Raw genomic sequence first — 21094 nt, 5'->3', positions numbered from 1 at the left:
GAGTTTTTTCCCTGAAACAGCTTCAGAGGGTACAACTAAATAAGAAAACCTGACTGTGACGCTTAATTTTGTGTGTAAACTTGGGCAGGCCACAATGCCCAGACACTTAGCCAAACATTATTCTGGATGTTTCTGTGAAGGTGTTTTTGAACGAAATTAACATTTAAATCTGCTGACTTTGAGTAAAGCAGATTGCCCTCCTTAACGTGGGTGGGCCTCATCCAATCAGCTGAAGGCCTGAATAGAACAAAAGACAGACTTCCCCTGAGCAAAAAGGAATTCTGCAGCAGATGGCCTTCACATTTGAACCTGGAGTCTCCATCCTGAGTCCTTCCCTGGGTCTCTAGCCTGCCAGCCCACCCTGCAGTTCTCGGACTTGCCAGCCAGCCTCCATAATCAGGTGAGCCAATTTCTTAAATAAATCTCTCTCCTCTTTCTCTTCCTCTCTTTCTCTCTCTACATATATATACACACTCACACATGAACACACACATAAACGTATACATCCTATTGGTTCTGTTTCTCTGGAGAACCTGATTAACATACTGCCTAAACATTAAGAACAAAACGTGGAAAAAGGACACCTTCAAACATATTTCATATCAATATTTACAGTTTATTTCCACCATCCTCCAGTGAGAGGGATCAACTCTACTTACCAACGGTTCCTTTCTAGATTAAGGGTAAGAATTTCACAAGACAATAAGAGCCAAAACCGAGTAACTTTAAAACTTCTGATAGCTACATCTGCAAATGGGGCAACCTCCTTAGAGCTCTCTAGTTCCTTAAAAATACTAATTACAGAACTCATTATTTAGAAAAGGAACCCGCAATATAAAAATTCCAGAAGCATCACAGTCTCCAATGGACAAACAAGTTTCACCTCAAACTTGGTTGAGTGCATAATAATGTTGCCTTTGCTCCTTTAAATAATCCTTACGATTTTATATGATCATATAAGTATTACTACTATAAACTCAGTATTCAATAAAATACAAATAGAATGTATTAGCCATATTGTAGGAAGGTTCAAGTTTACCTAATGAAAAGTGATAATGCAGCACCAAATTACATAGTAAGGTAATTTAACTAGGACTTCATCAGAGCTTATAAAATGCCAGAACTGCTTAAAACCGTAAGATTTGAGCTATCTGTTGATCTAATTGGGCCAGAAGGAATACTTTAAACTAATTTCAGAAAATTCTGCCATCCAACAAAAATATTTTTCTCATGATTTATATACTCCAACATTTCCACCAAAACTTTTCAAAGGTGGAACACTGTCCAGTGCAGGAGAGGAACTGACCCTTTAACTCCAACTAAAAATATTAGATACAATCACAGTCTAATCATATATCAAATGAATCTCTTTTTCAGCTAAAACTTTTGTTAAGAACAACAGGAAACTACATATTGGCTGCTGTTTGGGAACAGGAAACATATTCAAAATGACGCTGTGGAGGCCTAGAACTCAAAATCCTGTTTTCAACAGTGCATGCAAGGGTTTTCAGAGGATTACATACAGGCAAGACACTAAACTTGACATCGCTACTCTCTCAACTTCTGAGAGAGAAAGCTGACTGAGGCTTAATAATTTAACAGATCAAAAAGAAAGACATGATCTCACACTGGAGAACTGTTAGGCTTTCTTTAAACAAATATTTATTATTTTTAGTAAAACTACCCGTTAACATATTTTTCACTTCAAATCCAGAATACACACCCAGTTTTTAAAAGCATATCTTAAGTAACTCGTTAGGATATCATGCACACAACAGCAACTCAGGCAAAATATCTAACACCTATGCAAATGTTATCATAATTTAAAATACATCGGAAGGTCCTCCCCCCATAATACCTACAAGCTTAACCACAAATGTGGGATCAATTTTACCAAGGATTAAAAAGTATGCACTTAATGAATTCAACTGTCAAAAGTTCACCCATTTTCTTAAACCAGCACCTTCTTCAGTATTCCGTAAGTTTATACTCTTCAACCAAAATTTTTTTCTGTGACTTATTGACCTCCAAAGAAAATTACATTAAAAAATTAATTATTAGAATCTTGGACAGCATTAAAAAAAGGTTTTTGTCAACTTCTTAAGTTGTTATTGCTGCTCAGTCCAATTGTGTCCCCCATCACCTTTCTTCTTATATAATTAAAGAAATAACATACACTCATTGTAGAAAACTTAGTAAACCTAAAAAAATATAATTTTTGGGGGCCGGCCCCGTGGCCAAGTGGTTCAGTTCGCACACTCCGCTGCAGCGGCCTAGGGTTTCACTGGTTCTGATCCTGGGCGCGGACATGGCACTGCTCGTCAGGCCACGTTGAGGCAGTGTCCCATATGCCACAACTAGAAGGACCCACAACTAAGATATACAACTATGTACCAGCGGGGATTTGGGGGAGAAAAAGCATAAAATATATATATATATATATATAATTTTTTTTAAACATCACCTTTATTCTCTCCATCCAGAAATTATCAGAGTTAACATTTTGATGTATGTGTTTCAATCCTTGTTCTAGGTGCAAATACACATACTTTAAAAATATAATTGAGGTAAAAATGCATATCAAGTATTTAACCAATCTTTTTACCCTACAGTATACTGTGAAGTATTTCTTATCTTTAAAAATTTTAGAAAACACAATTTATCCTCTGATACTATATGTATATATCATAATGAATTTAACCATCCCCCTATTTTGGATATGTGAATCCTTTTAACTTTCTACCAGGACAAATAACACTTTCATATACTCCTCACTCACAATCATTAACAAAAAAAGACAATCAACAACATGCAGAACTCATATCCAAAAACGGCCTATGAATACATGAAAACATTCAACCTCACCAATAAATCCATATAACACACGAGATTATGAGAGACATTTTTCACCTACCAAACTGAAAACTATAAAGTATATAAATCATACCAAGTGCTGGTGCCGGGATTGTGGGAAAACCACTCCAATGCCACCCCGATTATAAACTAATACAGCCTTTCCAAATAATAATTCAGGCAGTATGTATCAAGGCTTTCAAATATTTTAGCCAACAATTTTATTTTTAGGAATCTATCCAAAATAAATAATCAGAGAAAATTCTAGATGCTTAACAAAAAATTGTTGATAGTGTTAATTTCCTTTTAATGTTAATTTAGTGCTATGCACATCTATCAAAAGTCAATGAAGACTCAATCTACATTATTATCATTCTTATATTCTGCTCTCCCTATTATATCATAGATTTTCATTTCTGGTCCCGTTTTTATTTTTCATGAGGCTTGCTTGTGTGTTTGTTAGTTTTAATGTTCAGTGCTTAATCTTAAAATCTCTGAGAGGAAATGGGTGCTTTGGGCATAGCATATTGTATAATAACTGATGCGCAACTTAAATTAGTGTACTTTGTTATTCTACCTACAGAATAAACTTCTAAAGTTAAGTACATTTTATGGACTGGTGCACAAGATGATAGTCATGCACCCTACAATAAGTTTGCCTTTTCCCTGAAAAATGGGTTCTTAAAAAAAAAATGCCTCTAACAGTTGATTCGTAATGAAAAATGTGATTTCACCTCTTTTTCTTCCTTTATGAAACAACTTTTCACATCTATTTTATCTCAAACAAGTGCTTCGCAAAAGAACCCATCAATATGGCATGGACTCACAAGTGGACCTTAAAAACCAACCAATAAACCTGTTTTTCCCTCCTCTGCTGAGTGCCTTACAGGGGAAGAAAACTCTTCAAAAGCCTGAACACACACCTCTGACTTTAAGTACTAAATCTTTGTATTCAAGATTAGACAAATTTTCCAGTATGAACGTACCCTGCAGAAGCTCTAGCCTGACATATTTTTGAAAGAAGAGTAAAGTAAAAAGTAATTTTTGGAGAGATCTGAAGTGGATCAAAGAGAAAGGTCTGGCTCGCTGTATAATGACAGACTCGAGACACAGAGTCACTCTGTGGCCATGGCAGTCCAAAAGCATCACGGGAGAAACACCAAATACTTACTCTGGAAGCCTCTCACCTGGATACTTCTGGAAAGAAGCCTCCATGGTCTCCATGACTCTGTTTACCTTTTTGACCCTTGCCAACCACTGTGTGCCCCTTTCTAGCCTACCGTATTTCAGCTGGTATAGGAAACAATTTGGAACCATAGCTCTCCCCAGAAAAAAACTTATTATCCGACTTAAAAAAGAGAGAAGGAGACTAACATGTCTGTGAGCTGTTTCATTTAAAACCACTTTTCCTCATACATAAATATGTGGGGAACAGTTTTAACTCTACAAATGCTTTTTTTAAATTCCTCTGAAATAGATTAAATAAGCAAAGAACAAAACTTTCCTCTCCTAAAATATAAAATTTCTGGATATCTTTATACTCTGCCTGTGCACTGTCCTTTTTGTAAGGATGGGTGCAAGAGAAAGAGAGAGCTAGTTAGGCTGAAAAATTAGGAATTGTGCAAAAATTATCAATATTTCAATCATGTTGAACTGTGCTGTGAAGCTATTTCCAGAACAAAAGTGAGTGAAGCAATTAATATGTCAGCAACTATATTACAAAACATTTCTTTCTTTATTCTTAGGTTCCTCACAGGGTGTTTTAATATATAGTTCAAACTATACTTTCAAAAGTCAAGTTGCTCTAAAAAGCCACTCCATAAAAATGTACTCCCTTGGATTTAATATTTTAATCATTCTCAAGTTTTCATAATCTATAGCATAAATAACATTCTCAAGAGCAATTTAATATAAATTCTTCATTTTGATAACTCTACAAAATTTTCCCTTTGAAATAGTAGCACAAATATTTATGATAATGGCACTGTACAAACAGGTTTAAGAGAGAATCACAAGATGTTACGAATGAGAAGGGGTCTTAGTGATAAATTACAGTAAAACAGCCTCAGTTACAAAGAAGAAAACTGCAGCCTCAACAGACAAATTTGTCCAAGTTTACAGAATATCAGGTAATTCCTTGATAATCCCCGTTAATAATATCCCCATTAATAATATTTCATCCCCATTAATAATATTTAATAGTTACAGACATAGTATGCTTCAGTAGACAATGTGCAATAAACTAAATAAATACCTGCCCAAAATCACTCATCTCACAAATGGTTATGTTATAGATCATAGCAAGTATGGCATATGAAATCTATAATTGAAGGATGAGGAGAATTTTATAAATAAAGAGTGAAGTTTGTCCATGAACAATTCCAATCAACATGAAAGAATAATGAAAGCTACAACTTAAGAGCAGTAGGATGGAAATTAGCATCGGATCATTAGAAAGGGACAAGGGTCCCTTCATGCTAGAAAAGACCAATATAAAGAGATAAATTAGCATTAACGCTGTTTATGCCTTTAAAGAAACCCTAAGTTGAAGCAAACACTTATCTTCATCAATAGGAATTTCAGATTACATGAACAGAAGTGCAAGGTCCCGCAAGGGCGATGTTCCACCCATCCTCTTTGCCACATACACTGTTCTGCCTCAATATACAAATACCTTCATCCCTTTCTGGCTCCTGCTACGTCCTCAGCTTCTTGTCTTCCTTTTCTCCATGAAACTGCATAACAGGGTAGACAGCATTTGTTGCTCCCACATCTCGTCACTTAGTCTTTAGACCATGTCACCATCCAGAAAATCCTTTTGCCTTTGCTCTCTAAACTTTCCTATAGTTTGCTGTCCTCATGGGGTCTTAAATTTTAACATATCCCAAGCCATACTCATTGTTTCTCCTCCATTCCTCTTAAAAAGCATGCCCCTGATTCCATTTATATGAAATGTCCAGAAGGCAAATCCACAGAGACAGAAAGTAGAATAGTGTTTGCCAGATGATGCGGGAAGAAGGGGAATTGGGAGTGACTGCTAACAGGCACAAGGTTTCTCTCCAGGGTAACAGAAATGTTCCAGAATTAGATAATGGTGATGATTGCACAACATTGTGAATATACTGAAAACCACTGAATTATACACTTCAAAATGGTGAATTTTATGTTATTTGAATTTTATCTCAATAAAAAACTGCAAATTAAAAATAATGAAAATAAGCACAAACACATTCAAGCACACGCGTGCACACGTGCACACACACACACACAAACGCACAGCGTGTTTCTCCTTCTGACTTCCCATTTACCTTGCAAAATAATAAACTCCCCAGAAGTGGAATTATTCAAGCAGAAGCTAAATGATCATCTGTCAGCAATATGCTATTGAGGGGCTAACTGAAGAGAGCAGGAAATTACACTAGATTACCTTTAAGTATTTTTCATCTTTAAGTTTCTATGTCACAAACCAAAATGAAGAGATTAGAACCAGGGGAAAATTTTTAAAGTGACTAGCAAGAAAAAAATATGAAGCACAACTTGAAAAGTTTTCTTCCCATTCAAAATGAGAACTACAGAATACAATGAAACAAAAGAACAAACACAAAATAGATTAAAAAAAGGAAGAGCATAGAAAATTAAGAAAAAACATTAAGTTAGCACAAAAACCAAGAAATGATATTTGGAGTTTAAGATGCCAATGTTTATTTTGTTTATATAGAATTTATTCTATATCCAATTGTATTTTTCTACAGGAATTCCAAAACCTTTTTTCTTTTTGAGTCATGAAGAAGTAAGACATCAGAAAAAAATCTAATGTAGATGAGATTTCAATCAAATTTCTTTTGATGAGCATGTAACTGGGTTAATAAGGTAAACAACATATGGATAACATAATAGGAAGCAATTTTCCCCAAAACTCCACATCTTATCTTTAAAGTCCATTAACCCAACAACTAGTGTGCTTTGTGAAGAAATTTAGAGGGGAAGACAAAATATTATGGATAATGTGAAAAGGAAGAAATTTTAAATTTTTCTACCAAAATAAATGCCAGCAAACATCTATAATAATTTGCTATAGAAAAGAATCCCTTTTTAAATACCAAACGACCAGCGTTCAACGAAAAAATAAAAAGAGGTATTAGTATACACACTCAATATTAGAAAAGGGGTTCATTCAATAAATATTCATTATTTGATTTTACACAGTACATTAAAATATTTGACATATTTACCTGGTTAGGAACCATACGTTACAAAACAAGAAAATTTAAAAGGAAGTCCAATTTAAATGTTATAATATCAAAGTCATCCAAATGAAAGCAAGCTAAATAAGATGACAATTCTTATACTCTCTCTAGAATTGTATTAATTTAGGCTTCCAAAAGAATGAGAGGAATGGAATTTCTAAGTCGATTATCAAGAACTTCCTCCTCCTATCCTTTTATAATTAAAAACTTAGACCACACAAATAGTCTAGGATGTGACTTTTTAATGGCCCAAACTCCTTATGAATTTAGGGATCATAATCCAGTTTGGTATCCAGAAACAGAGTGCCTTATGTACTTTACAAGTTGACACCTGTTTTCAAAGAATATTATTCCACACAACTAGCTACAGCAGATCCATCTGGAAAGCAGCTTTGTTAAATGAGCTTCCCCAACATCTTGTGACCTGCCCCTTTCAAAAGCAAGAAGATTGTTCTTCAAAATCATACTCCAAAGGGTGGTCTCTTGACTAGCAGCATCAGCACCAACCCAAGAGCACGTTAGAAATGCAAAATCTCACCCGAGACCTACTGTTTTGTGAGTTTGCTGTATTATTTGAGAATATTAAATTCTGTTACAAAGATCAAGAAAACAAATGGAATGGAAGAAACTCATAAAAAGTGATAATCATTGGGTAAGTAAGCTAATAGCTTATGAGACAGAGGCAACACTCAGAGGCTCTATTAAGTATAGACAATGAGAGCTTGGAGGCTTGTAAGATGAAGGCAAAATTCACAATGTGTTACAAATACATAAGTTAGTAAACCCGAAAGACATTCCAAAATAGAAAATATGATGGAAGGAACAAGAGGTTTACTTGTAGATAGAAAGGGATGGAAAGACCAACTCATCATCATGCCATCTCTGGACTGATAGCTATGTCATCTCTGGATCTGCCACCTACTGAGGACACTCAGTATGGTCCCAACCTTGACCCACAGGTGCTCCACCCTAGAAACACAAATCAAACCCACGGCTCATCAGCAGGCAAAGTGGTAAAGCTACAGCTGTATCTAAGTGTCCTTGTGCCCACTCCCTTCGATAGAGCAAGTATGCATCATTAGCTCAGGGCATCACTAGTCTGTGGAGTCCCTGTGCAAACATCAACTCAAGTCCTCATAATCATACCATCAATGGGGAAGGCTGATGTGAGAGAGAGAGGGACAGGACAGATGAACATTGTGTACCCAGGACTTAAGTAGTGTGGTCCTTCCAACCTTGTCTGCACCATGTGTTAACTCACCCCATAGCTTTCCTCTTGCTTCTGGCTGTGTGTTTTAAATTGATTTGATAAACTGTGTGACTGGAGCATTTTAATTTGGTTGCTAAACCTGCCTATTCCATAACTTCTAGGATAGCTAGTACTGTACCCAGAGGCTAACCATTGTACCAAGGTAATTTCCCACAAAACACCTACTGAATCAGAAATCTGCATTTTAAAAGATCCCCAGGTGATTCATATGCATATTAAAATTTAAGAAGCACTGAGCAAGACTGTTAAAAAGAAAAAGCTCCACAAAGACAGAAATTTGGATCTCAGAACTATACTCTGAATACCATCCTGAATTAAGGTCCGCATGGACCCCCTGACAACAACTCGGAGCCCCAAAAAGGGGAGAGAATGCTAAGAGATCCATTTTTAACAACTATCATATAAGGTTTAGAGAAGTATTGCTGCCCTTGGTGATTTTCCTTTGACCTCCAGCTCTGTAAAGCTCCATACAGTTGGAGAAAACACTCAGAAAAGTATAGCACAATGCACCTCAACATTAACCCTGCAATCTCCTCCTCACCGGGAATTAGGAAAATACCCTTTTTCAGATATGTCACGCTTTAAGAACACCACTCCAAAGGACAGAAGGCTACCAGAAAGAGAAGAAGAGTTAGATTTCCTTAATAAGGTTGCAGTGACCTTGGAAAGATCACCCAAGAGAGAGATGAGCAGAACAGCCTAAGAAGCATCCTTAATGGTTGTACACTTGCCACCTACTAGCAGTTGCTGACTTGATCAGCTTCAGTCATTCATGTATGTATCACATTTGCATTGTTCCTGACACATAGTAAGGGCTCAATAAATGTTCTAAATTAACAGAAAAATAATGAAAAATGTCACCCTTTCTATCCTTGATTTATCTAAGACAAATTTAATTAATTCAATCCCTTGGTTTTGAGAAATTCCTGAGAAAGAAGGCATAATTCCACATCTCAAATTAGCATGGTTCATAACACTCCTCCTTCATTTCATATCTCAAAGTTGGATTTTATATTTTCTATTAATCCTATTCTAATTTTCCACAATACTGTGAAATACATCAACCTATCCATTAAGAAACAATCCGACCATTTCTAAAAGTCACCAACAATTACGTATAAGGAATACTCTACACAGGAAAGACCAGCTATTATTCTGATGATTTTCTAGGTCCAGATTTAAGTCATCTTAGGGCAATATCCATGTAAAATATCAATAGAAGAACTGCAATAGAAACTGAGGACATCACATGCACAACCACCATAAACAAAGATCCAAAACAAAAGACTAAAAGTGTTGAGAATATTCACCCTAGTGAAGAAGGAGATGAGAATACCAGGAAAAGAATGTAAAAGTTCTAAAGATCATTTCTGTAAGGAATATGTTCCCTGTTGCTTCTGAAAGAGGAAGTGTATTTAAATTTCAAAGGAAAAGATCCAGATTGGAAATCATAACTTCCCATTCTATAAATAAAGCTTTATAAAAAGAACAGGAAACATACATAGGGAAAAGCTAAGTACATTCCCTTTCAAATGATCTATCAAATCCTGCTCACTCCATGCACTTAATAGCCTAGGACAGTGAAAGTTCTCATAGGACATTAGACATTTCAGCACAGGTTTTTACACTGTGTTACATGGGTTTTAAGAAGCAGGTGTTTAAGAACTGACTCTACAAGCTCACAGCGGAAACAGAGAATCTTATACATCTTTGTATCTTCTGCAGCTGACAGCATGAGAACAGACACATGATAAGGCTTCGATAAATACTTACTGAATTTAATTAATAAATACTTATTGAAAAGCTTATTAAATTACCACCCTCTGAGGCAAAAATCTTAATTGGAGAATAATCTAAACACTACCATCACCACCACCACCAGCAGAAAAGAAGCTCTCACAATTTCCAAGTGAACCCACTTACATGTTAAACAATGGGAACAAGAAAGAGTAACTGTCTTAATCATTCCAAAGGGCTAAGAATGAATCTTCTGTTTGCAAACTTAATCCACTCCAACCAGCACTGCTAACAGCCCACTAAAACGCAGTGCATTATCTTTCTGCTTCACAAATCTTATTCTTGATCTATGTTCTTGATGAAATATGTGAAACTTAAATGTATGTAATCTACTTCATTCTGTGTTATATGAAATACACAGTCTATTACACAAAAATTCAGAGGCAAGATGCTTATTGTTATAAGTAATAGTAGGAAAAAAAATCACTTGAATTTCAAAATATCATACCCCAAAACCCGGTCTGTTTAGATCTTGAACAGCTATATTTCAATGATAAATCCTTTAAAAGTCATTACACCTATTACTGTGCAGTTATGTCTGGTGCAGCACCGGACCCAAATACAAGGCTGGTGCCCCACTTGGTTGAGTGGGTAGTATTCTACTTGATAAATTTTCATCAACTACTATCCTCCTTTAAGGAGTCAGTCACCGGTTTTAACAAACTCCTTGAAGAGTTCATTTCAGTTATTCCTACCTTGCTCAGTGTGAAACAATTTAATCTTACTGCTTTCTTCCTAAGGGGTAGAAAGATAATGTTCAAAGGGTAGCACTTGCAAAGGGGACACAAATGGTGAAATTTAGGAGCTCACTGGATAGACCTGAGGAAAAGCCACCTCTAAAGAGTGCCTAGAAGTGGGGGGTAGGGGAAAGAAGGGCAAAGGAAGGTTGTAAAGTACAGCAAAGAAACTTAGCTTACTTAGAAACTAGACTCACACCTCTAGTTATTCTAAACATAGTTTAACTTGACATGGCCCATTCTGACGCAGAACTTTTGCCCTACACTAATGAAATGAAAGTTTGCCTGCTGACACCTATAAATAATTTCACAGATTACTAACTTTACTTCAAAATAGTATTTCATAATTAAAGCAAGGTCAGAGTTCTCTTTGCTATGTAAATTATACATATTTCAGCCTTATATGGAAGTTTCGTAAGACGGAAATAACAACAGTGATTTTACATTTTGAGGAGAAAATTATAAAAGATTCCCTATCAAATTCCAAATCTATCATATATATACACTGCGTAAGCTAGAGGCCCCTAGAAAGTGGTTTCAAACTACGCATTCTGCCACCACGACCCTCCAGATTCCCTTAGGAGGGCATGCCAGAATCTTAGGACAAAGCTGATGGGCAAGTACACTTTGAAAAAGCACTCCAGGACATTCTGACACTCAACCAACCACCTCCTGCCCCTATTGCCATTATCAGCTAATAATGTTTCACCACCCGCTGCTGTGATGTACTCTGTGCCATTCTTCTATACCAAATGTTAACTAAGTGAAGTCATTAGAATAGAGCATCTGAATTCAAGTGGCATGCATCCAGTGTTTAAGAGGTAAAAATAAATTCATGACTGGCAAATCAATTTAACTTCCTTGCACAAAATTTCACTGTAAAGCTACATAACAAATTCTGAACTCAAAGCTATTTACAGTCACAGCTTTCCAATCAAAGTACTTAAGTCCGCTAATCTATTTCCATGAATAAACTTTCACTACCAAGCAGCAGTACAAAAAAAAAAGTTTCAGCATTCCTCACAATCCACTTACACTTAAGGGACAACTCAGATTTTTTAAGCAAGTAAATAAAGAATATTATTTCAAGGTTATCATAACTCTCCCATTGTACATAATACCTCATATCCTACAGTGCTTAGATTCAGAAAATTTTATGATTTATGGGTAATTTTAGGTAAAACTAGTTAAAGAAGTAATCCTTCGAATTAACAATCCTGGTTTTCAGTGTTCCTATCATTCATACTCCAGTCCACTGGAATGCATCTCACAATCCCCAAACTTCTTCAACTTGAATATTACTCAACACTGGTTTATGCAACTACAAAGCACATTAGGAAATATTGATGGGTATCTCTCAAACTCCAAACTTTAAAATCACCTGAGAACACGTGTACATCAATCACCCTGAATTCCTTATAGTTGTCGAATCTATTCTACATACAGATAGGCCCAAAAACTAAAAAGAAAAAAACCAGAGAAAACTTCAAAAACAAACTGAGAAAATATACTTACCTTAATTGGAGCACTACTAAACTTAATTTTCCTATTTGCTGGGATGTCTTCTTCTTCTGGCAATCCAACAATTTCTGAGTATTCCATATCAGGTTGATAGTAATTGTTTTCATCACTGTCTTCTTGCTCATCCTGTTCAGTGCCTGTCTCTCCCCAGTCTGAATTATACCTGGATCTTACCCTATACACATTATAGTCACTGTGCATGTAAACATGGGAACTCTCAAAATTATTTGAATCTTCGGGTCCTTCCTTTCCACAACTGGATCCAGAAGCACCAGCAGAGGTAAAATCAACACCTGCTAGCTCTTTCTTCTGTTGCATTGCTGCCTCACTCCCACCCAAATTAGCTTCAGCGTCTCCTAAAGGTTCATTTTGTGGTGAAGGGATTTCAGACTCTGGCATTGCCTTATCCTCAGCACAAGGCTCTTCGGGAATGTCTTTGTCAATTCTGTCAGGAGTCTCTTGGTTGGAGGTGGAGTCCTCGGCTTCCTTGCTCTGCTGTGTCTCTTCACTAGGCATCAAAGCTAGAGAGGTACTTTTCGAAGCCACTTCCGGTACTGGAGTAGTACTACTCTTCTGAGCATCCTCTGCATCATCACCGTGTTTGCTTGGAGGAGACCAAGAATTAGAATCCTTAAGGTGACCAAAGGTGTCAAGATTTGTAACAGTAACAGATGGTAAATTCAGGGGATAATGCCCAGTCACTGAGTACTCGTTTTCAGCCTTCTCGGGAATGATGGCACTGGAGGAGTCAGTGTTCTCAAATACTGCGCTCAGTTGACTCACAGTTGGGGAGACAGCCTCGGTCCGGGAGCTGAGGCTGTCCAAAGAATCAGTGCTGCCTCTGTTGGACTTGGAACCACCCCATTCATCCTGAGGTTCACTCCCCCCAGCTTTCTCTTTCTTTGGGGAATATCGGTTGTTTTGTCCTGATTCATGCACACTTCTCTCAAACAACTTCCGAGTTTCTGTGAACTTAGAATATGAAGGGCCATCACACATTGTGTCAAATCTACTAATTCGTTCTGAAACGGAGGACTCCAACTTAACAACTGAGCCATCCGTTTTCTCCAGAAATTCTTTGGGCTTCATTCTTCTCTGAGGGGATGAAGGTCCCCCTTTGCCCCTTGTTTTGGCAATGACTGCAGCATTCTCATTGGGTTCCATACCCATCTGCATAAATAGATTTTTAATTCTGTTGACATTGGAGCCATATTTCCTCCCCCTGCTCTGCTGGGAGCCCTCACCTTCTTTCGTTTTTTGTTCCCCATCTGACTTGGGTTTGTCAAAGGTACTTTTTAGTGCCTGGAACTCAGTTCTATATGCATTCCTGTGAGGAGAGGCACTTCTGAGAGTGGTTCGTTCACCTGAAGACTCAGCTTTCAACATTTTTACTTCAGGAGTGAAAAGCCAATGTTCATAATGATCAGGAAAAAAACAAAAAACAAAACACCTCTCTTCTCTAATCACCAGTATTTGGTCAAGAAAAAGTACCTCTCAAATGGCATACTGGGTCAGTGATCCTCCCAACAGGTGTATTAGGAAATTATTCAGTCAACAGTTACACAAAATGGCTTTTTCAAAGCAAGACTAGAGGTTCATCTGTAATAGAAAAGAATGGATTTCTGAATTCATTTACTTATTTGAATTCGTTTAGTCAACTAATATACACTTTTCTTTTCAAAGTGGCTTAGACTGAAATGGGTATCTAAAAGCCAAAAATTTAAAAGTTATAACTCCGATTGGTCTTTGGTAACAAAAATGTTTCAAACAATTTGGAGACCCCTACCAAAATCAAAAACATACACACATACAAGTTACACATAAGTACACTTGAAAGCAATACTTCAGCCAAGTTTTGGTTGCTTTTGTGAATGACTTTAAAAGAAACCAGCAGTTCGCAGACCTTTCAGAAATCATCAAACTGTCCAGAAAAATGAACTTCACTTGGGATCCTCCACATCAGGTAGAATTTATTCATTCTAAGTGCAATTAAAAGTTTGGGATCTATGTTTACCAACTCCAAAACACGCCTCTAGAGGCTTATTTCCCACTTTCTGGTCCATATTGTCATTTACAGCATGCCCAAAGCAACACTAGCGCAATTTCAGACAAAAACACGCAGATGAAAGTTCTTAAATGGCAATAAGTTTCACTCGAAGTTCAGTTATATCAAATATTTGGAAGTTTCCTAACAGTGGATATTATTAAGGGTAGGATGTAGAGTATCATGGGAATAAATGCATGAGAATGTGACGATCAGAAAACAAATATAGCATGAATCCTCTTCTCATAACCCTGATTTGCTTATTCCTACTTGCCTCTAACTTACTATAAGCTCAAAATGCAAGACAATGCATGCTTGCTGGTTTCCTTCAGCCCACAGCTGGATTTTATATCAATACGCCAGCAGTCAAATACTTCAAGATCTGCTGAGGAGCAAACAATGTAGTTCTAAAGATTTTTCGTTTTGTTTTTGTTTTGTTTTGTTTCTTAATAGGAGGCCGAGCCATTATCACTCTCACGCACAATCAGCTGAGGAAGCACACACTTTCATTTAAATCGCCTCCAAACTCGGCTCCTGGCCCAGCACGCATGCATGGCCCATGCAGACAAACAAGAAAGGCTTCAGAGTGTGCTGCCTGGTTTTTGGTCAAGCATCGACAATCGCCTTCTTCCCTGACGTTTGGTTAAGCCTCACACACCCTCCCCTCCCCTCCCCCTGCACACACACCCCACTCCCTCCCCCGCCGATTCCAGCCCGAGGGGGCGGGGGCGGGGGAGATGGGGCCGCCGGGGGATTCAAAACCTGCCCTCACAAAAGACAAACATAAATAACACCAACTTGAGAGGCAGCCGATTCCCAAGCCTGGTTCGGGACGCAATCCCTCGGCCCCGGGGCAGGGCCGGGAGAGCAGGTGACGCCAAGCGCTACGGTAGGAGGTCGCAGGCTAGCTTTGTGCCAGGAAGCACCTGAAGTCCTAACACATTGGCTGGGGCTCCCGGCGGCTGCCAGGCGGATTCCAGCGTGGCCCGAGGAGAGCCGAGCTCCCCGGCCACATTAAAAAAGAAAAAGAAAAGAAATTACAGGGTAATGCTCATAAATCCCTTTGTTTTTCCTCCGAATGTGCCAGGAAACAATAGATCCCACTGATAATGCCTCCGATCCTCAACCTATCGCTCCCCAACCACAACGCACCCCCACCCCCAGCCTGCGACTCAGCCTTTGTACATCCCGGTTTCTTTCCTCTTCATCTCCACCCTCCCCAACTCGCCCCGCGCACAGCCTCCCCCTTACCCGAGCGGGAGCCGCCGACGGCGGGGAGGGTCGGGCGGCCGCGGCTCCCCCCTCCTGGAGGCGCCCCCCACCCGCGGTGGCCGCGCTCGGCTCGGCGCCGGCCGCTCGGCGCCCCTCCACCCGCTGCTCACGGCGCAGCGCCGAGGGCGGCTGCGGCGGCCGCTTCCCCTCGCGCCGCGGCCCCCACGCGCGCCCTGCCCGCGCCGGGCGGCCCCGGGAGGCGCGCGGCGCTCCCCAACGCCATTGCGGGCGGGCGGCGGCGGTGGCGGCCGGGGCCGGACGCGCTCGCGCCCTCGGGCCGGCCTGGGGCGGGGGTCCCGCCGAGGCAGGGGCTTCGCCCACGTGCGGCCGCCCGCGCCGGCCGTTTGCGCGGCCCGGGAGCCGGGGCGTGATGGGGGAGAGGCTGCGGGGGTGAGGAAGGCCCGGGGTAACAGGTGCCTCACCTCGGCTGATGGGATTAACTCTAGGGCCGCAGAGAGAGGGAGCCCGGCAGCAAAATCCCAGGAGAGGGAGAGAGAGGGAGCCTCTGGCGGCCAACGGAGGGCGAAAAGCACCGGCCCGAGGCGAGGCCGCCCCACCCCCTCGGCCGTGGGCGAGGGCCCTCAGGCCCGGGGCGAGGCCTGCCCTTCTAGGCCCTGCGTGCCTTTCTGCTCGGGCGTTGCTTCGCTGCTGGGGCCCCACAAGGTCTGCGGTTAACTCCATGACCCCGAGGCATTAAACCCCCGGGCCTCTCTCCTGGCCTGGAAGGCCAACACTTAGGCCCAGATCCCGTGTGGCCTCCACCTAGGCCGCTGCGGCCTCCGCCTAAACACCCACCTTGACCTTAAGGCTCCACCGCTAAAAGGAATGGAATGAGGAAGTCTTCTGACTTTCTCCTCAGGAGAGAGCTTTTCAGACCCCCAGCCCCTCCCGTTTATAAATGCTCAGTACCCCCTCCACCCCTCCCCCGCAAATACCAGAAGTATTACAGCCTTACTGCAAAACATAAACCTGATCATGACCTTCAGTATAGACCTTTAAACAAATTCTCCCAAAAGCTCTATGGAATAGAAGCTCTTAAAGGATAATTTTTCAAGAAGGTAAAAACAGGACTCTCATAGGAATATAAAACGAAGATGTGTCAAAAATGTTATTTGACTCATTGATTAGGAGGAGAACCAGCAAGATATTGCAACCCATTCAAATGAGAATGTGAAGAACAGACCTTCATGGTCAATCAGGAAAGAGGACAAACTGGTTAATATTCTACAAGGCACTAAAATGTAATGTCTTGAATTATCTGTTCTACAGGGCAGTAATCGATTGTATCTCAGGAACAAAATAATTTTGCATTTTTATAGATAAGAACCATTTACATTAACAAAGTTTCTACAGCCTATAGAGTAGTAAAACAGCTTAGCCAAAGGCCGTCAAAGGTGCAGACTACCGTAGAACGGCAAAATTCCAGGGTCCTGTAGATAACATCCGGCATTCCATTGAAAGGACACCCAGTAATCTTTTGCCCATTTCAAAGTCTTACACAAGTTTTCCCAACAGAGCTATTATTATCTGCATTTTACAGATGGGAAAACTGAAGTTTAAGTTTTCTAACTTACCCACAGCTTTATCAGCTAGTAAATAAATATGGCTGGATATGAACCTCTGCTAGTCTCCACACAGAATCTGTATCTGGGAGCAAAACCTTTTCTCAATTTCAAAACGTCTTTGTAAGTACTCAAGTCTATGTATCTTTTATTTTGAACAGTGATTTTTCTTTTTCTTCAAGCCTCACCAAATTCTGGGTGCTTTCCCAAGAAATTGGCATTCTCTGTCTACGAAGTGGATGTCACTTCTATAAGCATAAACAGATGTAACAGGCAATGTGAGGGGGCTGTGGTTCCAGTCTCCACTTTTGGAAAGAACATTTGTGCTGTCTGGGATAATTTAGTGGAAAGGTTCCTGTCATTTATTTGCAGTATGGAAACCATATTTTTTAGGAGAATAACCTAAATAAATGCAGCAACCTAATCACTGAGTTCTGTCTGTAGAAGAGGGGGCAGAGCTGGCAATAAAATCAGTCTTACACCTCTTTGCAAAAAGATGATTCATACAGAAAAGCAGCCTAAAGAATTTGGTCGGTTTGGGTTTCATTTTTTTTTTAATGTGAACCTTCTGGAAAAATTCATACTAGAAGAATGAATGACAGAGTTTTTAAAACATAATGCTGTTAATTTAAGATTCCTGGATTGCCCATAGTCTATCTTCCACTTCTGACGCTTACCTGAATGTTTGAAGGGTCCGCTAGACCAGTGCTAAACCAATATAGGTGGCTATTTAACTTTAAATCAATTAAAATATTTAATTTTGTATTTACAATTAAAAATTCAGTTCCTTAGTCCCACTAGCCACATTTGAAGGACTCAGTAGCTACATGTGGCTAGTGGCTACTGTGTGGGACAGTGTAGATAGAGAACATTTCCATCACAGAGATTTCCATTAGACAATGCTGTCCTAGACAACATTTGCACTTCTATAAATTAGGAAAGGTATGTTGACTTTATAAGGGTTAAAACTTAGTTCAAAGATCATTAATGTATTGGGAATTAGAGGTCCTATGTTTTGCAAATTCCAATTGGAAAGGGGCGGGAGCAGTGTTAAGGCATGAAAAGTGAAGTTCAGTACTGACGTGCAAGGCATCCAAAATGCAATGTGTTTGGGGTGGGAAGGGTTTGATTTTCAGATAAGATTTCTTTCATAAATCATGTAAAATATTGTCGGCTGTTATTCTTATTTCCTTTGTAACCAATAATATCATAATTAGTAAGAGTGAACCATGAGATTAGTCAATAAACAAAAAGTACAAAATGTATGCTATGTTGTTTTAGGGGTTTTTCTCAATATATTTTTTAGATTTTCATAATAGATATTCTGAATAACTATTCAAAGAATAAATTATTCATGTGTGTAGGTGAAATATTGGGTGCAGTTGGGAAATTAAAACTAAATCAAGCCTGAATCAAAGTTTAAGACTAGGGAAAATTAACTAAACTGAGCCTGAAGCCTGCCTATCACTCCTTAATTTATAACAGGAAGGCACCTGGCTGATTGTGTATTAACAGAAGTTCATAAAAGGAAGGAAGAGAATAGAACAAACAAGTCTCTGGAATAATTCCTTTATGGAGTAGGCAAAGAAATAGAACAGTTCCTATAGGTAATTTTACAAATAACTTGAGCAAAAAAGGATATTTTACTCATATTACTATTTCTTTACCAATACTGATAAGAAAAATGTCTTGACAGTAATGAGGCAACTTGTTTACCAAAAGTTTAGTTATAACTGCTTATTTCACATTTGTAAATATCAGCGTACTCTGTCGTCTTCAGATGTAAATGTTGGTATTCAGATATCTTAAAGGTCCATCTTTTAAGATAACCATCCCTCTTTAACGCTAAAAACTTGTACTTTTTATGGTATTTCACACGCACGCCATTGTAAAGGTGAAATATATTTCTCTAAAATAGTGGGAGAGTCCTCATGCTTACATTCAGAATGCATCAGAGATAAGTATGATCAGTCTGATGCCAGCTATAGCTAGCATAAAATTAAGCTTGATAAATGGATTGTGTAATCTAGAAAGTGTCATTTCTGCCCAAATACGTGATAATGATTCAACATGACTTTCTACCTACATTCATGGCTTGGGTATGCCGTTGAAAATTTATACCATCATCTTGGTCCATTTCTCGTTCTACAGTACATCCAGTATCTGGGCTTTTTGGCCTAAAAGTAGGCTCATGATAGGTGTGAGTGTTTACTTTCATTTGCTATAAGTTATGAACTATGGAACTTCTTGGGATTTCTCAAAGTCATTTTTAAGTTATTATTAATATCTTAGCTCTATAAATAAACCACAGTAGATTTACACGGTGTGTTTAGGCCAAAGTGATGGATCTTTTCTTTTATTCCTATTTTTACTTCATTTGGTTGCCCACACAAAACACAGAAAACCAAGAGTTTTGTTGTGCTAAACATCGATATGATGTTTTCATTCCTGTCACTGCTTCTAAGGTTGAAACAATAGCTGCTATAACCATTCTTTTCAGTTTTCAGTTTTATAGTGGTGCAAATTGCATGTTTAAAAACAAGTGGGAGATATTTATCTGTTTCTACAGAAGCCCATTTTACTTTCAACAGATTAGCCCCTCTGGCAGAAAGATTCTAGTAATGGGACTCTATCTGCCAATGCTCCCCCCCCCACGGGGTACACCTGAACTCTGTCGTCCTTGGGATTGGCATGTTGTCTCTCTGCTTCAGAATAATTAATTATTTCAAGACTGAAACAAACGGGAGAGACGTGGTGATCCTTCCCTGAGAGAACAGTTAGCAAAGTGTCAAATTGAGATGCAAATTGAAAACATTTTACTGGAATTCATATTCAGTACTCTTACCCTAGAGATGCCAAGCCTAGTTCTTGAGCTAGGCTTGGTGTAGCTCTTCTTTGCACACAATTGTTAGAGGAAATAGTTGTCTAAAACACACTAGTTGTGAAAATATGGAGAAAAGAATCAAAGAATAACAGAGGTACCAGAGTAGCTTCTCTATTCCATGGCGTTAACCTTGGTGAATTAATTGTTAACGTAAATAAATAAACACCCTGTTTGTCTACAATTAAACAGGAGATTTCTTTGATTTTATTTCCATTTCCAGTCTAGTTCTAGTAACAAAACCTCCTTGGGGAGGTTCGTTATAGTATCACTCTGTACAAAATTCAAATTATAACAAACTGCATTTTTAGAAAATTCTAGAATTTAATTTATAGATGTGATTGTCTGCTTTTAGAAATAATAAAAAATTTCCTCTGAAGTTGATACTACATTTTCTATAGGTTCTTAACCATAATCTTGATGTCTAGCATAGAGTGTTATCAATGACCATTATTTTAACACATAGATTCAAATAAAGTTTGAAAATATATCATTATGCCTTACATGTTTATACACTATTGAATTTTTGAATTGGATGACTAATGAACAAGTATTTATCCTAATCAGTGGGCAGATCTTGAGCAACCAATCCTCTTGTTCTTGTCCTAGGGCAGTACCCAACACTATGATCGTATTTGGAAATGTTGCTGGCCTTAAAGTTAGTTTCTTCCTCTTTTTTTTCCCCCTGCTAAGGAAGATTAGCCTTGAGCTAACATCTATTGCCCATCTTCTTTTTTTGCTTGAGGAAAATTAGCCCTGAGTTAACATCTGTACCAGTCTTCCTCCAGTTTGTATGTGGGTCACCACCACAGCGTGACTGATGAATGGTGTAGGTCCACACCCAGAATCCAAACCTGTGAACTCCGGGCGGCTGAAGCGTAGCGTGCCAAACTGAACCATGATACCACAG

General features: G+C 39.0%; 1 protein-coding gene across 26 annotated transcripts in view; it reads right to left on the bottom strand.

The window, feature by feature from the left end:
- The window catches only part of PPP1R9A (protein phosphatase 1 regulatory subunit 9A), a 313914-nt gene extending 297625 nt beyond the window's left edge, over positions 1-16289 (bottom strand). For 18 of the 26 annotated variants that reach the window (XM_070617521.1, XM_070617539.1, XM_070617526.1 and 15 more), the window contains exons 1-2: positions 16164-16289; positions 12420-14024 (exon numbers count right to left, since the gene is read on the bottom strand). In XM_070617521.1, the coding sequence (XP_070473622.1) occupies positions 12420-13811 (1392 nt within the window). In that variant the 5' untranslated portion in view covers positions 13812-14024; positions 16164-16289. Of the gene's footprint in view, positions 1-12419; positions 14025-15267; positions 15691-15720; positions 15862-16163 lie in introns of those variants that run through there. The other 8 variants (XM_070617522.1, XM_070617542.1, XM_070617529.1 and 5 more) reach the window with 3 other exon arrangements.
- Between the last annotated feature and the right edge of the window lie 4805 nt (positions 16290-21094).

The sequence above is a fragment of the Equus przewalskii genome, chromosome 4 (genome assembly GCF_037783145.1).
Source record: "Equus przewalskii isolate Varuska chromosome 4, EquPr2, whole genome shotgun sequence".
Lineage (NCBI taxonomy): Eukaryota > Metazoa > Chordata > Mammalia > Perissodactyla > Equidae > Equus > Equus przewalskii.
The sequence above is the reverse complement of the archived record's forward strand: the minus strand, read 5'-3'. Positions and strand labels throughout refer to the sequence as shown.